Genomic DNA, 15,924 nt, shown 5'->3' on the forward strand with positions numbered 1-15,924 from the left:
GTGCGAGACTACAGGAAACAAGCGGGAGGCCGGGGTCCGATCAGGTGAAAGTGCACAAAGGACAAGAATTCGGCTGGCGGGCCGGTTCTCGAGCTGAGGAACGTCCTCATAAATATTTAAGAGGCTGGATGAACCTTCTTTCTAATTGTCGGGAGGCGAGCTCCTTTCTTTCCTCCAAAAGGAGCCGGGGTCCGTGGCCTAAAGGAATAATATTTTCCGAGGTTAGCATTCCTCGGCGGTGACTTAGTCGCCGATTCCGTCCATCTGAGGCTGTTTTGGTAACACTAACGAGGATAGGGATATTCTACGAGCAAAAAGGAAGCGAAAAGGTGAAATGAAGTTTTGTCGTACGGGGCTTTGTTCTCGAGAAAATCCAATTTAGGTATTTGTCATGCCCAGAGTTAGCATTTAATTCCTGTACCTGATCATTGTTTTGCATTACTATATATTTTAATTCGTTTAAACAGCGATAAGAGTAGACGGCAACAGTCTAATATTGGTGGTTGGCAAAGGGTTAATATAAGGTTATTATAAGTCACAAGTAGAAATGGCGAGTAAGAGTCAGACACCTTAGAGCAGACATTTCTGACCAATTTTCAAACTGGATTTTCTTGGACATGAAGCTTCGTACGAGAAAATAGTATTTTACCTTTTTGATTCATTTTTGCCTGTAGTATAATGTAGTAGACATAAAAATCAATGTGGAAGTGTATTTGTTTAGTAAAATTGTTGTTTTATAAATGTTTTCTCGAAGATTCGGATTTTCGAGGTAATCACAGGTGATGTGTTGTATCATCGCTCCATTTACGCGGACGGACGCGTCGCGATAGCATAATCGTTAGAAAGCGGTGACGTATCGGCCAAATTACGACCTTCTTGTCCTTTTGCCATCACGCCGCGGGATTTTGCAACGGTTCGTTCGTCAGTTTCTTTGCTCACCTTCACTTTCATTCTCCGTGGATCTTGTTTTTCTTCCCCGCGAATGTCTTGTCCTTTCCCAAACGTGCCGCGAACGTCTTTTTGCATGCTTGAAATTGCAGATGCTCCGCCACGTCTATTTAACATCGTTCCACGTCCATCGAAGCTGGATACGTAATACCTGTACGATTCTTAAACGCTTAATTCCAATCGCGGGGTAAAAATTCTTCTGGGCAATACCAAATAGAGACGTAACTATGGAATATTCACTAATACACTCTATCGAAAACACTGTAATTGTTACCCCATACGTATCAAATACAAACTTTTATAAATCTGTATCAATATTAGGATAAATGATGTGAAGTACTAGAAAGAGTGACATTTTAAATTATTGCAAAATTTATTGTTTACAATATATACAGTACATCATTTCCATTTGGTATAAAAGTTCGTCGTAAGATTGATAAAAAACACCATTAGCTGAATTTTCGAGTAAAATTATCTGAAAAATGAAAAATACATTTTTTTCGTACGGTGCTTCGTTTTCGAGAAAAACCAATTTCATACATGAAATCTGATACGTCTGATTAATACTCACCGTTTCTACGTAGCAAATATTAATGACAACTCCAGACCATCTGACTAAAAATTCGTGTAAGTAGAAATATCCTATAATAGTCAAACAAATAATCGAAATGTTCACCCAAGTGGTACTCAAATTGTACCCAAATGGCACCCAAATGATACCCCAATGGCAAGCCCATGATATCCAAATGGTACTCAAATGGTACCTAAATGGTACCCAAATGGCACGCCCATGGTATCCAAATGGTACCCAGATGGTACCTAAATGGTACCCAAATGGCACGCCCATGGTATCCAAATGGTACCCAGATGGTACCCAGATGGCGCCTAAATGATACCCAAATGGCACCTCAATGGCACACCAATAGTACTTAAATGGCACTTAAATGGTACTTAAACAGCACTTAAATGGAACTTAAATGGTACTTAAATGGCACTTAAATGGTACTTAAATAGCACTTAAATGGAACTTAAATGGCACCCAAATGGCATCCCAAAGGCACCCCAATGGTACTTAAATGGCACTTAAATAGCACTTAAATGGAACTTAAATGGTACTCAAATGGTACCTAAGTGGCACCTAAATGACACCCAAATGGCATCCCAAAGGCACTCTAATGGTACTTAAATGGTACCTAAAGGGCACCAAAATGACACCCAAATGTTACCCCAATGGAACTTAAATGGTACTGAAATGGTACCTAAATGGCACCCATATATAATATTTGAGAGAACTATATTTCTCTAAAAATAATGAAAGGAAAAATGATCACTGGCTACTTAATTACCGACTATCAGTGTTGCAAAAGGTTTAAGAAGATCGTGGACGCGGCAAGAGGAAGCGACCCCCTCGCGGTTTTATTAGAGCCGAAAGGGCAGGCACGCGGCAGTATTGTAAAATCACGTAAGAAGAGCACCTTTCACCTTCGCGGGCGCACGTAAGGCCGCGTTTATACCGAATATCCGCGGTTACGTCGATAATCCACTGGCCGTCAGCGTGGGCGATATATCGATGCAGGAAATATCAGATCCCCTCCAACCCCCCTCCCTTGTATCTGCTACACCTGGCTGTGTACATATACACGGTCGCCATTATCCTCTCGCTCGAGCAATTCCACGCGAGAAAGTACTCCGAAAAGATTCACGGCTGATAGGGGGACACCTTGCACCTGCGGTCTTTGTTAATCGACCGCCATTATTCAACGATTACACGATTTTCGTTCGTCGAATGTCCCCTGTATTTGGTAACGTACGATTGTGTAGACATCATTGGTCGATGATGGTGAGCGAGGAGTAACTCTCTAATAGGTGTATGATTCAATTCAGTGAACGTGATATGTGGATAATCTATATTGTGGAATGCTTGCAAAACACTTGTCGTCCAGGAAACTTCGTTTGTGCAACATGTCATATTTTCAGAGTTTTACAGAATTGATTGCCTAGTTGTTTTTTTAAATGATATTTTTGTAATGGAATATCTTGGTGGAGTGTTTGATGAGCACCCTGGGTGTGTTAGTATTCCCCATACACACTCAACTTTCTCTGAGCCGCGATTGCAAAGTGAGATGTTGGCATTGTTGCGATGCAAGGTGACGCCCTGCGATTTACCAAACATGAACGTTTATTTGCCATACCTCCGGATGCATGTCGAAGGCTTGTTCGACATGCACCTCTGCATTAATTCCTCGATCGAGTTTCCAAGCATGATAGTACATGGCCTACTAATTAATAAGTATCCTCTTACCGTAGTAGTTATTTCCATTACACTGTTATAAATAATAAACTTAATTTTCTATCCTAGAATATTTCATTCTAGAACTGGTCGATCTAGGTCAATTGTCTAATCGACAAAAATTATTTATTTTTTCTTTTTTTTTTAATACTAGTTTTTTTTTAATAATATCAGACGTATTTTGCAATATTTCATATTTTAACATTTTTCATAATCTCAATTGTTCACGTTTTAAAACTTGTCGAGGAGCGTTTCAAGAAAATGAGACCTGTCACGATGGAAGAGGCGAATGCAAAGAGGCTTTCGTAGACCCGGAAGTAATTACATCTGAAAATCAGTGCGGAGGCGTCCTAGACGACAATTACCTAATTAGAGTGATGATAAGACTGTCAGGAATTCTGGCTCCGTTCTGTAACGTCAGACAGCGTTGTGAAAATGCTGGATCATTATTAATATTTTATGGTCTTCCAAGTATGAAATTCGGTTTGGTGAAAGCGAACCCGAACATTTCCGGGATGTTTAAATGTTAGTAAATTGAATAATGTATTACACAGCCGTCTACAAAATAATTTATCACTGCTGTTATCTCTAGAGATAAAGACTGAATAAGAGTTTATTTTCTGTCTAGCAAAAATACGAATATTAATTCCAAAGGAAAATCGTGAATACCGAATAGTGGATGTTTCACTGTTGGATGGAGGGGAATGGAATTGAGGTGTGTAAAAATAAATTATTTATAACCGGTGATCGGGACAGATAACGCGTCAGAAACATTCGGTGGACCCCCACCCAACAGTCGGACTTCCCACGTTGCAAATTATCAAACGAACAGAACAATTAGTACCCGTAGCACACCTCGGGGATCTTAACCGGGATCAACAATGGGACAATTAAATCTTGAGAAACAATGCTGTAAATGTAGGACCAGTAAACTGGCTAAACCAAAGGTCTCCGTGGAACCGCAATGAGAATCGATAATTATAGATTCCGCCTTGAATCAACGATTTACTACATAAATAATGGTTTCATTTATTCGCCATCTTTGTTTTGCTAAACTTATTTTAATTTCGACGTCTTACAGCCTAAATTTTTATTCTTGGGACAATTTTATGATAGAATATGCCTATATATTATTTTCCTTGATTATTATTATTATTTTTGAAACATAAATATTCATATACTATATAGAAGTTATTTGGATTATTATTTTATTAGTACTTATAATTTTAAGACGATACGTTAATGGTGCCGGTCACCGGTGACCACCACGCCGGTCACCTGTGACCACCGTGTAAATCGACGTGTCGACTACGTAGTGCAAATAGGGGAATGTATTCGTAGAGGATCAACGGACGAAGTAGGAACGAGAAGAAACCGTGGCTCGATTATCGTAACGGTTACAACCATTACCGTGATATTATCGTTACAGTAGCGTCGCCGAGACATTGCCACATCCAGCGGAGAGATTGCGCAATCTTGCTCATCTCGAAGCTAGATGAACCAAGATGTGGCCATCGAAGCTGCAGTTTTTGTCATGTTTAAATAATCATTCGCCATCGCGGCCAGAAACGAGGATGCTTCTTGATCCCCTGGAACTGACTTAATTGATTGGACATCTCGATCGCCTTAGCCTCTTTCACTAACGAGGATCGAGAAATTGTATAATTGGATCTGGCTGGTTAATTATACCTGAATCGACGGAGAATAAAATGAACAGTGCCCCTGGTTAAGAAATTCTGATTCGATGTGTATAGAAATTTCGAAATTTAGTCATTTTTTTGGAACTCACGAGGATACTTTTTTGTTTGCGTTAAAATGCGAGATACAGTCAGTTTTGTAGCATTGATATAAATAAATTTTACGACCGAGACCGATAGAGGCCTCATCAGGCGAACTTTATAGATCTATAAAACGAGCCTCGTTAAGGAAACAGGATTTTATGCACCCACACGTCAGAGGATCAACAAGTATATATTTATTTCCCCATCCATAAAAATTCCGACGTGTAATGTCTCAGCTCGATACGCTTCGATTTAGTATTATGACTTTTTACCGCAATTTGGTGGATGATCTACGATCTATCGTCGATCGAACTGATACGTATCAGTGTAAGTCAGTTCCGTGCCTGTGCGTCTCGCTATTTACATGCCCGTGGATGATAGATTTATCGGCGAGCCCCGGTGACTGTCATGAGTTGTCTCGCGAAGACGAGCATCGGGTCGACTCGTTGGCAGATCTAAATGTCACGGGATTCACACAGGTATTACGCGTTGAAGGGATTATATCACTGCCTGCTCAGTGCCACTGCGTGCGGATGCACGAAAAAATGGGAAAGGAAAATTCAGCGTGACGTAGCTGCTGTGTGCAAGCGTAGAGAGACACATCGTAATCTTTGCCAGACGTAACAGAGTGTACAGCAAGACACAATACGTCATATTTGATATTTTCTTTATAAAAGTATTGTGTCATGGAACTGGTTCATTGTAGGTGAAATATCATTGTATAAATCATTGTAGGCGTGGTTAACTTATTGTAAGTGTAATTAAATCATTGTAGGCGTGGTTAACTCATTATAGGCGTGGTTAAATCATTGTAAGTGTGAATACTTCATTGTAGGCGTGGTTATCTTATTGTAGACATGGTGAACAAATGTGTTGGCGTGATCAACTAATTGTAGGCGTGGTGAATCAAAATGTAGGCGTGGCTAACTAAGTGTAGGCGTGGTTAACGAATTGTAGGCGTGGTTGACTCTAGCTGTGGTTAGCTGATAGTAAGCGTGATTTATTAAAAATAGATGAAGCTAGTTTTTTGTAATGTACGTGTGTCTAGATAGTAGAAGGGGGAGCAGAAAATAATAGACGTGGTTAACTCATAGTAGGCAGGTGTAACGGGTTGTGGGCGTGGTTAACTAAAACTGGGCGGAGCCTTTAGTTTCTAGCTGTAAGAATCGTGTCCACTGCTCTGTACAGTCACGTGTCCAGTCTCTAACGGTGTGTTTATAAGAAGGCAATAGATATCAGCAAATATATTATAAAAGATTATATAAATTTTGTCTATTTCAAACTATAGACATACTGTTATTTAATAATAATCTGTAGATTTTTTTTATTTTGTATTCAATCGAAACAGTGTATATTATGTGATTCTTGACATCAGTGCGTTGTGACTCATGTTTTTCAGAATACTATCCATTGTGACATCATTAAGCAGTGTTTTTTCGTAGTAATATTGTAAAATTGTTGAAATTTCTTTTCTGTGCATATTCCAGTTGATGTTCTCAAGGTAATGACAACTGCCCTTCAGTTACCTTCACATGTTTAAAAAAATGTAACATTCTTGTTGAATGTATCTTCAATAACATATTTAAATAAGTCTAAAACATTGGCACACTTTAACTACGAATGACGGGTTAAAAATTGGTGTCAAAAGTGGATGTCTCTGCGTGGAGGTGGATAGAAAGGGAAAGGAGAGGGACAGAGAGAAATGGAAAGCGTGGACCCCAGGCGTTGGGATTCCACCGTAGAAATCGAAATTTTATAAATCATTCCTTCGATACGGTGCGTTTAATCGTCCACAATCACGTTCCGAGAAACTGCGTGTCTCTTTTCATCTTCTTTTAGAAATTGCTGCCCGCGGCGTGTTGACCGTGAATCTTTTTTCTTCTACGGCCAACACCATCAATTTTTATTCACCTATTTTTCACATAGTTCAATAATACAAAATATCAAAAACATCGATTAAATTTTTTTATAAATTTGGAAATGGATTTATTTGGACGTACGGTAATTTTGCTCATATCGTTTCTTAACTAATTTACTTTCATTCTTAATCAAACAAATCCCCTCCCTTCATTTCCCTATTCTTTTTAACACAATATAAAATTGTTTATTTTTACTTCAAAGATATCAAGTTAAATTTATTTTTTTTTGTAGATGACTTAAACAGTTCTGGTTGATATTATTGGTTCGAGTGAACCTTTCAGTTGAATTACGGTAAATCGGCGATCGTTTGATCGATGGATAAACTATATAGTAATCATGAGAAATGGCGCGAAAGACCTCGATCGTAAATATTAGATTCGCGAGATCAACAGGATCAGGCAACGAATCTGATTGGATGGCTTATGTTTACACCCGATGACCTCGGCCTACAACTGGCCACTGCTCGATCGGCAATCGATTCTGTGCACCGTGTGACATTCTATTTTATTAATAATCATTTCGCCGACGGCCGATTGAAATCAATGCTCTCTGCGTATCCGGTAACGGGCCGTTATAATTGCATCTATATTAAAAGCGACAGATTTATGCGAATCTGAACTTTGCTCTATGCGTGTACAAAACAAGTAGCGAGTATGCAAATAATTGCAATAAGAGGATTAACACGAGACATATCAAAACTGATTAATTATTCAAGTAAGAAAACAGAACAAGAGAAATAATTAACCAATAAAATAATTAAATAATTTAATAAATTATTTATTTACTAAAACGCATACACAATTATTTTATATTTTATAAACTTACAATTTAAATAATTCTGAGGATAAATAAAACGAGCCTAGCAAAATTATTAAAAATTAAATTTATTTATTACTAAATATATTAGAAATTAAAATTATGTACAATTGTTTTATATTTTGTAAATTTAAGAGATGAAATTGCTTTGACGGAGAATAAGTGGAGACAGTACACTTCTGCTTGAATTTTCTTTCGAATATTCTGGTACTTCACAGCAATCTCGGTGCGTGTCGATAGTTGCCCGTAATTATAACAGTAACTGGTGTAACAGGGTTCCCTGGGCGCCAAACGTTGCGCAAACGCATAAATTAGACCAGCAAATTATCCACGAGTTGAACCCGCAGCGTTTTCTTTTGGTTTCCCACTGACGTGAAAATTATCCTCTCTTTGCGCGACACTTTCACTGCTTTAAACGCACCGTAAACCTGACAAATATCGATTCGTCTGTTGCAGTTTTCGTGTTAATCCTCAACCTCCAGCATGACTCCATGTTATGCAGCGCGGGGGAACCTGGCGTGAGTACTGAAACCTTGGAATAATGAAGAAATTAAACAAAATCAATTTTAAACAATAGTTATTTATTTAGATATTTATTGTATTGTTATTTATTTTACAAGTATTTGGACTTCGACAACCTGCCGGAAACGAACTTTTCGTGTCAGGGGAAGGTGATTGGTGGATACTATGCCGATGTTGAAGCCGGATGTCAGATGTTCCATGTCTGCACCATCGGTCAGAAAGGTAATTCAGTGTATGACTACCGAAATATACTAATTAAATTACAATCTTGTGTTCATAATTATTTTTTTTCATCATTTCTGCCATCACTCATTACAATCCTTAAATTGTTTCACAAAAATTTGGAAATTGCAGGCAAATTTGTTTAATTAATAAAAGTTGTAAAAAACAGTTGTCATATTCAGTCGATCTTCTCGTAACCTGTCGAAGCCAAAATGTTTCACAGAAATTTAGAAATTGTCAAACATTTGTTTAATTTATTCAAAATTGTGAATACACCGTTATCAAAGTCAGTCGATCTTCTCGTGACCCGTCGAAGGCAAATTGTTTCACAAAACTTTGAAAATTGCGAACAAGTTTGTTTAATTAATCAAACTTGTAAAAGAAAAGTTTTCATAGGCAGTCGATCGTCTTGTGATCTGTCGAAGCTAAATTGTTACGCAAAAATTTGGAAGTTGCAAAAAATGTTTAATCAATAAAAATTGTAAATAAAAAGTTATCGAAGTCAGCCGATCTTCTCGTGACGAGTCGAACACTCTCGACTTAGGTCAGTAAACGTTTCTCGACGACCGTGACATTCTCGGGCGAGTGATCTCTCGATCGATTACAAAACTTGGATCGGCGCTACGGCCGGGCCCCCGGGCGGACCTTTCGATCATTCGATCGGTCGACCAACCGATTTGTCGAGCAACGACGCCCTTACACGCTCGATCCTGCGCTTAATTATCGATTCTAATTGTCACGACACCTACGAGATCCGATCGACAGATCACCCGAGGTAACGTGTCTCGAATGGATCGTATTTGATTCGATCTTTCGTCGAGATCATTTTTTAAATATTTTTTTGTTTCGAGTCTTACGTGATAGCATCGAGAAGCGATGTTTATTGATTTCGATCCATGAATCATCGAGATTTTTAGTTCCCTACGTAACTGGTTGGTTGATGCAATCTAGCCTGAAATAATTGCAAAAAGGAATTCTAGCATACTTACATACAAATATACAATAATTTAAAAAATAAAAAATAATCAGGTCATTCATAGTTAACATTTATTTACCGACACTCATTAAGCCATTAATCGTTCTATTTTCATGTAGAGCTTACTGTCTCCGTACAGAACGCTGTAATAATTAGAAACACTAGCAGCAAAAATGTTGAAACTTTTCGCGTACAATGACCCAGAAGAGCATCCCCGAATAATGGCCCCGTCCTTCACCATGAGACTTGGTTTCAGACGAGATTATGGACATAAAATTCCTCTGTCTGAACGGAACCGTCTTCGATCAGGAAACAAGGGTCTGTGAAAGGGTGGACGAGGTTGACTGTAGCAAGAGCGAGAGATTCTACAACCTGAACCTGGAACTATACGGCAACAATGCGGTGACCCTAAGGTACAGATCCACCTGTCAAGAATTTTCTAAATAACATGTAGAATCTTCCTCTATCACAGCTGCAATTGCTTCACAGACGCCAGAGTATATAATAAAGCAGCCACTGTAATTTCACTTTGCTTATCTCTGTGGGGAGCGCTGCGTAATAGGGCGAATTCCGCGGAAGGGAACGGCTCGAGCCGTTTCCCTGAACGTAGCCGATGGTGCGCGCGACGCGGCCCGGAGGGCACGCGGGGTTGACGGCGGGGGCTCCCCGTGCCAGTGGGGTGACGCCGCGGCGAAGAAGCGCGAGAGTGTACGTCCACGCGTCTAACTCGACCGACGCATAATAAAAACGTATCGACGACAGATTCCCGCCTTGTTGAGTGTACCCGGACCCTATCACCTCATCTCCATAGTTTCATTTCAGTTGAATCTTAATGATTTCCTCTCGATGCAATGGGAATTTAGGGTTAAACGACTAACCATAGCTGCCTAGACCCTAACTGTACCTAGCTCCAGCGATAGGAACGAGTTCACACTCAATAATGTTAACGTTTTCCGGTCTGAGTATGGCTGCACGTAACCCAAGCCAAGACCAGGAATTTATGTATATATACAGGTGAAATGATCATTAGAACTTGTAGATTGGTCGCTCCACCTGTCGCACACAATGTTTATCCGCGACCGTATGGACGTTCACCCCGAGGTTTCGTAAGGACCAATGCACCGGTCCACATACCAGACCTGCTTTCGTTCTGGCTCGCGTGATATAGAATCGAGGGGCGTGGACCCGACGATTGCGTGCATGCTACGATTTTTGATCGATACTTTTGCAATTTTCACTTGTAGCCGTCTCGATTTCGCGTTGAATTACGTGGTTGGCCGTTGGTTGCTTCAGTAGTAGTACTTCAGTTGAGTGACGACTGGCAGTGGTTGAAAGGGTAGCGATTGTGCTTATGGTTATAATGGGAAAATTGATTTGAAACTCTTTGCAGCTTGCACGAGAACAACGACGACGACATCGACCCGTCGGATTCTATAGACGACCATCAGCAACGCACCACGTCGATACGACCCACCACGACAACCACGACGACCACCACCACCACGAAACCCAATAAGCCATCGACGACTCCAGGGTCCAGCTCCTTCTCGCACCCAACAGGCTATCCCCAACACTTCCAGCCCCAACCACCGTTTCCCCAGGTCCACACCAGTCAGTCCAAGTCCCTGTACGATGACAAGAATGGTGGATACCATCACCAGTACATCTTCCACAATGGTGAGAGGAATAATAACCAGCAGGCTACCTCCTACCAGCTGTTCAGCAACCAGGGTGTTAGCTCGACGACTGTTCAACCACCCCAGGTCCATCAGATCCGATTCAGCTCTACCTCCACCCCACAAATTATCCACAACGAACCCTCCACCGTGTCTCCCCTGTTCCATGCTACTTCATCAACTATCCAAACGCTGTTGAGCAACAGCGCCAACAGCCCAGCTCTGATAAATCCTATATTCCATAATCACGGGATCGCCAGCACCACGGAGCAGTTCACGTTGCATAATAATAATCCCAGGGAGACTTCAGAGTACCGCGAGAGTGACGAGCAGAATATAAGACCCCTGGAAGCTGTTCAGTCGACCAATAAAGGAAAGGTAATTCGATTAAATACTGTAGGAGGCTGAAGTTGGATAAGTGATTATGTTCGTTTGCTTATTTCAATTTGAATTCTAATCAGGTTTCCAAGTTAACCATCTCGCCGGTGCCAATACCATCGGATCCACAACGATCGGTGCAAACGAAGATCAGTCACAGCTCCCAGCAGCAACGAATTTCTGGGAACTTCTTGCCCACCCCAGCAACTGATGAAACTACTGTTAGATCGTTCTATCCAACGCTGAGAAGCGTGTCGAAGCCAACGCAGTCCTCGCAGTCCACCAGCGAGCAGGTCACCCAGCACATACACGTGCTGCCACCTGTGCCGGTTCCACAGCTGAAGCCTCATCTAATTACTATCAACCTACCACCTCCAGACATCCAGCGAATCGTGCAGAATCCGTCGCCTTTACTGCCGTCCCAGTCCAGGGTGATAGTTACCGCTAAAGCTAGCGTTAGCGATGAGTCAGGTAGACCCCTGAACACCACCCAGTTGGTCACTTTACCTCTGCCAACGATTCCCGCGAGCTATGATGATTATAAAGAAGGGGACGAGTCGTTTGATCCTTTCTACAGAGACGTTCCGAAGATACGTAACGCCAGACGTGTCAGAGTTAGCAGGACGTCTTTGAGAGTAAAGAGATCTCCCAGCCAGACGAAAAACTCCATGGTGTCCTTCGTGTACGGGGGTAATTCTCCTAAAAGACGCGAGGTCCAGGTGGTGGACATCAGTGACAAGACCAGGAACAGGGAGAATGTTGCCGTGGATAATGGCGCTAAGGACTTCAAATCCATCAAAGAGAGTCTAATCAAGTTCAGAGATATCCTCTTCGGTGGGGAGTTCTCAGAGGACAGCATTCGTAGTATTTTCGAGGGAAGCAGTCTGCAAGAGAACAAAACTGATGGGAAGGCAAGAGCCAAGGGTAAATTGTCCTTGGAAGACCTGGAAGTGAAAGCTTCGAAGAACTTTAAGGTTAGGGAGTATGAGGACACTGAAGACGAGTCAGACACGAAGGAAAGTAAAGTTGACGATGAGTATTCTGAAGATCCTGAAATCCCTGCTAAGTCGGATACGAAGGAGTCGGATGCTGAAGAGCATATTGATCTTAAAGATGAAAGGACTGAGTCTGACTTCAGCAGTTCCGAAGATGAAGACTCGAACAGCGAAGCTGAGACTTCTAGCGAAGCTAAGGAAGATATACAAGAAAAAGACGTGTCGAGGGAAAGTGAAACTGATGATGAGAAACGTACGGAAGGCAAACGTGTTCTCGATATTGTCATACTTGATCCAAACGAGCACCTTAAAACGAAATCCTCCTACCAGGAGAATATTGAAATCGTCACTGAACAGGACACTGCATCTACAGACATTCCAATACTCTCTACAACTGAACAGACCACCGAGTCCACATCACCCACCAATGATGACCTATTAAAAAAGCATGACTCTAAAGATTCAAAGGAATGGGATGATAGGGCTGAAGTTGTTAAATTGTCTCCAATAGTTGATGGAAAGGAATTTGTGGAAGATGTTGATGAGGGTGAGCCAAGTAAAACGTCCAAGAAGGTTGAAGATAAGGCAGAGAAGGTGACTGAGGAGGAAAATAAGACAGATAGACCCAAAGAACGAGCTGAGCGGAAGCCAAACGCAAAAAGGAAGAGCTCCAGAATCAGATCATTTTCAGGGAAGATATCTTCAAGGAAGAAGGACCTGAAGATTGACGAGACTGAAACACAAAATGATGAGCATACAAAATCAGTTACTGAAAAAGTTCTTGAAGAGAAGATGCCGACCACGACACCAGTAGTGAATTCTGAGATCGAGCAGATCGACAAGCACATTTTCGATGAACCAGAATCACAGACGTCCAAAGAGATAGACATTAGAGCCGTGGGTCACCGCAGTGGTTATGCAAAGAGTCAGCAAGGTGGGAAGGATCAGAACACAGGGAAGGACAATCGAAAAGGCGATGTTAACGAGTACGAGGTTTTGGAAAAGCAGACAGAAGACTTGAAGAAAGATGAAGAGAAAGACGACAAGCCATTGGAAGTTGAGGAGCAATCGACGATTTCCTCGTTAAACAATGATGAAGCTACAATTGATGAGAAGTCGAGTGAAGAGTCAGATTCTGTTGACGTGATGAATGACAATCATTCCGTGGAGGAGAAGAATTATTACAAAGACGAGTCTTCTATCGAACACGAGAGCGCGGAAGAAGAATCCGCTACAGTTGTCAGTAAGGAGGATGCCAAGAAAGATTCTGAAGAGACACCTGCATCCCATAACGTCAGAAAAAGCTCTAAACGAGGGAAGAGCATAAAGTTCGAAGTGTCATCCAAAGATAATGTCAGCCATAAACGTAGAAAATTCTCAGACGAAGAGGAAGTAGAGTCGCAGGAATATTCCACTATTAAGAGCGAAGAAATTAATTCCCATGAGGTGTCCGAGTATCATGATTCTACGGAAGCCTTCGACGAAGGCAGTCATGAAGTCAGCACAGAGAACGACTATACACAAGACGATTCGGCGACGTCCTCTGAGAATATTAATTCGGAAGATGTACCGTATTCCAGGGAAGAGACTGTCGAAGAAAAGGATGAAGACGAGTCAACCGCAAGTGATCAGGAGGACAGCACAGAAGGGGTCCTGAAATTCACCGACGAGCTACCTAAAGAGAAAAAGGAGGAGATATCAGACGGCAAGAAATCATCGGAGTCTGTTGAGAATATTGCCCACGATTATGTCGACGACAACTATGAGCCAGATAATTACAAGGAACGTGAATCGACGGACTCCAATGATCTGGATAATCAGAAAACGAACAAGAAAGTTGAAGCAGCTGGCGAGAGTGAAGAAATGGATGAAGCTACTGAGAAGTCTAAAGACTCTGGTATAGAGATCGATTTGCAACAGACAACAACACCAACAACAACATCCACTACTACAACAACTACTACAACAACAACCGTTCGTCCTACTCCTCCAAAGTTGTTCAAACCAATTTCAGTTAGGAAGAGTTACAATTACATTCCTCCAACGACGACACCCAATCCTGTCGTCATCAAACCTAGGAGATACTAGCACGCAAACAAACCGCCACGGTTCTAACCACCACTATCAGAGATGAGGATTCAACGGAAGTGACAGAGACACCAGTGACAATGACAGAGACACCAGTGGCGATGACAAAGGCACCAGTGACACTGACAACTGCACCAGTGACTATTACAGAGATACCAGTGACAATGACAGACGTACCAGTGACAATTACAAAGGCACCAGTAACAATAACAGAGCCAGCAGTGACAATGACAGACGCACCAGTGACAATAACCGATGCACCACTGACTACAACAGAGGCTAGCATAAGCGATGAGAACGTGTTGGAAGTGAAACTGGACCACGATCAGGTGAGAAGTCCTGCGAACGAGCCAATGCAGAAAGACCAGTCCTCAGTCAAGAACAAGGGCGACCAGGATTCAAGTTCCACTGAGCAGAAGTCCCCAAATAATGTAAAGAAGGATGAGGAAGATTTAATCAAAACTACTGAGAACTTCACACCCTATCCTCTATCAAGACTATCCACGCTTACCTCTGCCATCCAAGAAACAGCGAAGGAGGTTTTGTCCACCAGTACAGAGATGTCAACGACACCCAAGAACTTCACGCTGATAGAAGTGGAAATCCTCAGCACAACAGTCTCTCCGCTAGCTACCATACCCAGTGAGCCTGATCAGGATGAAGCTACCACCATCCAGACGATGCCCGAAGAGGAAGTCTCGACTGAGTCTTCCACGAAGATAATTCCAACAGAGACCTCTGTGGTCACCGAGTCCACGACCCAGTCCACTACACCTTTAAGTCACGTTTCCACTTCCCAGGAGCCTGAAAAAGTGGTATCGACGACCATCAGGCCTCCTCATCGCAAGCTAGCGAACCTCAGGAGGCAGGACACCTTCAATTGCCTGGAGAAGGAGATGTACCGTTTCTATGGTGACAACAGGGACTGCAGGCTCTTCCACTATTGCTCCCCTGGCTTCACCTCGAGGCAGGTCCTCGACTTCCGGTTTGTCTGCGAAGAGGGCACCACGTTCGACGAGGAGAGCCAGAGCTGCAAACACGACACACGCGGCAAAAAGTGTCTGAATAGGCAATGGTAACGACGAATCCATCTCTCCGCGCCCTTCGTGTGTCCGGCTACGTTGATTTTGGTAACTGGTGAATCCGCGGACTCCCTAGTGTATATTTATATATCGTTAATAGGTAGGGCCCTTAGAGGAGTCCTACTTCTCCTGAGTATTGCCATAACCGTGTACATGATGATGGATTCACACTTATTAAGATTAATGCCGAGGCATCTCGAACGCGGATCACGAAGAGATGGAGAACCAGG

General features: G+C 42.0%; 1 protein-coding gene across 1 annotated transcript; it reads left to right on the forward strand.

The window, feature by feature from the left end:
• The first annotated feature begins 1,616 nt into the window (after positions 1-1,616).
• LOC107186093 lies at positions 1,617-15,691 on the forward strand. The gene is made up of 8 exons (XM_015573899.1): positions 1,617-1,818; positions 8,212-8,273; positions 8,376-8,499; positions 9,720-9,888; positions 10,866-11,529; positions 11,613-14,611; positions 14,673-14,812; positions 14,889-15,691. Exons 1-8 carry the CDS (start codon positions 1,617-1,619, stop codon positions 15,689-15,691), a joined length of 5,163 nt encoding a protein of 1,720 aa, XP_015429385.1.
• The last annotated feature ends 233 nt before the right edge of the window (positions 15,692-15,924 follow it).

Source organism: Dufourea novaeangliae, unplaced genomic scaffold (assembly GCF_001272555.1).
Source record: "Dufourea novaeangliae isolate 0120121106 unplaced genomic scaffold, ASM127255v1 scaffold72, whole genome shotgun sequence".
In the NCBI taxonomy this organism is placed as follows: Eukaryota; Metazoa; Arthropoda; class Insecta; order Hymenoptera; family Halictidae; genus Dufourea; species Dufourea novaeangliae.

Bases quoted from the DNA above. Each gene is read 5' to 3' on its own strand.
- LOC107186093 (XM_015573899.1), top strand. From the start codon at position 1,617: ATGTTCACCCAAGTGGTACTCAAATTGTACCCAAATGGCACCCAAATG. The intron at 9,889-10,865 runs GTACAGATCCAC...AACTCTTTGCAG, and splicing joins AACAATGCGGTGACCCTAAG to CTTGCACGAGAACAACGACG. The intron at 14,612-14,672 runs GCACGCAAACAA...ATTCAACGGAAG, and splicing joins ATCAAACCTAGGAGATACTA to TGACAGAGACACCAGTGACA.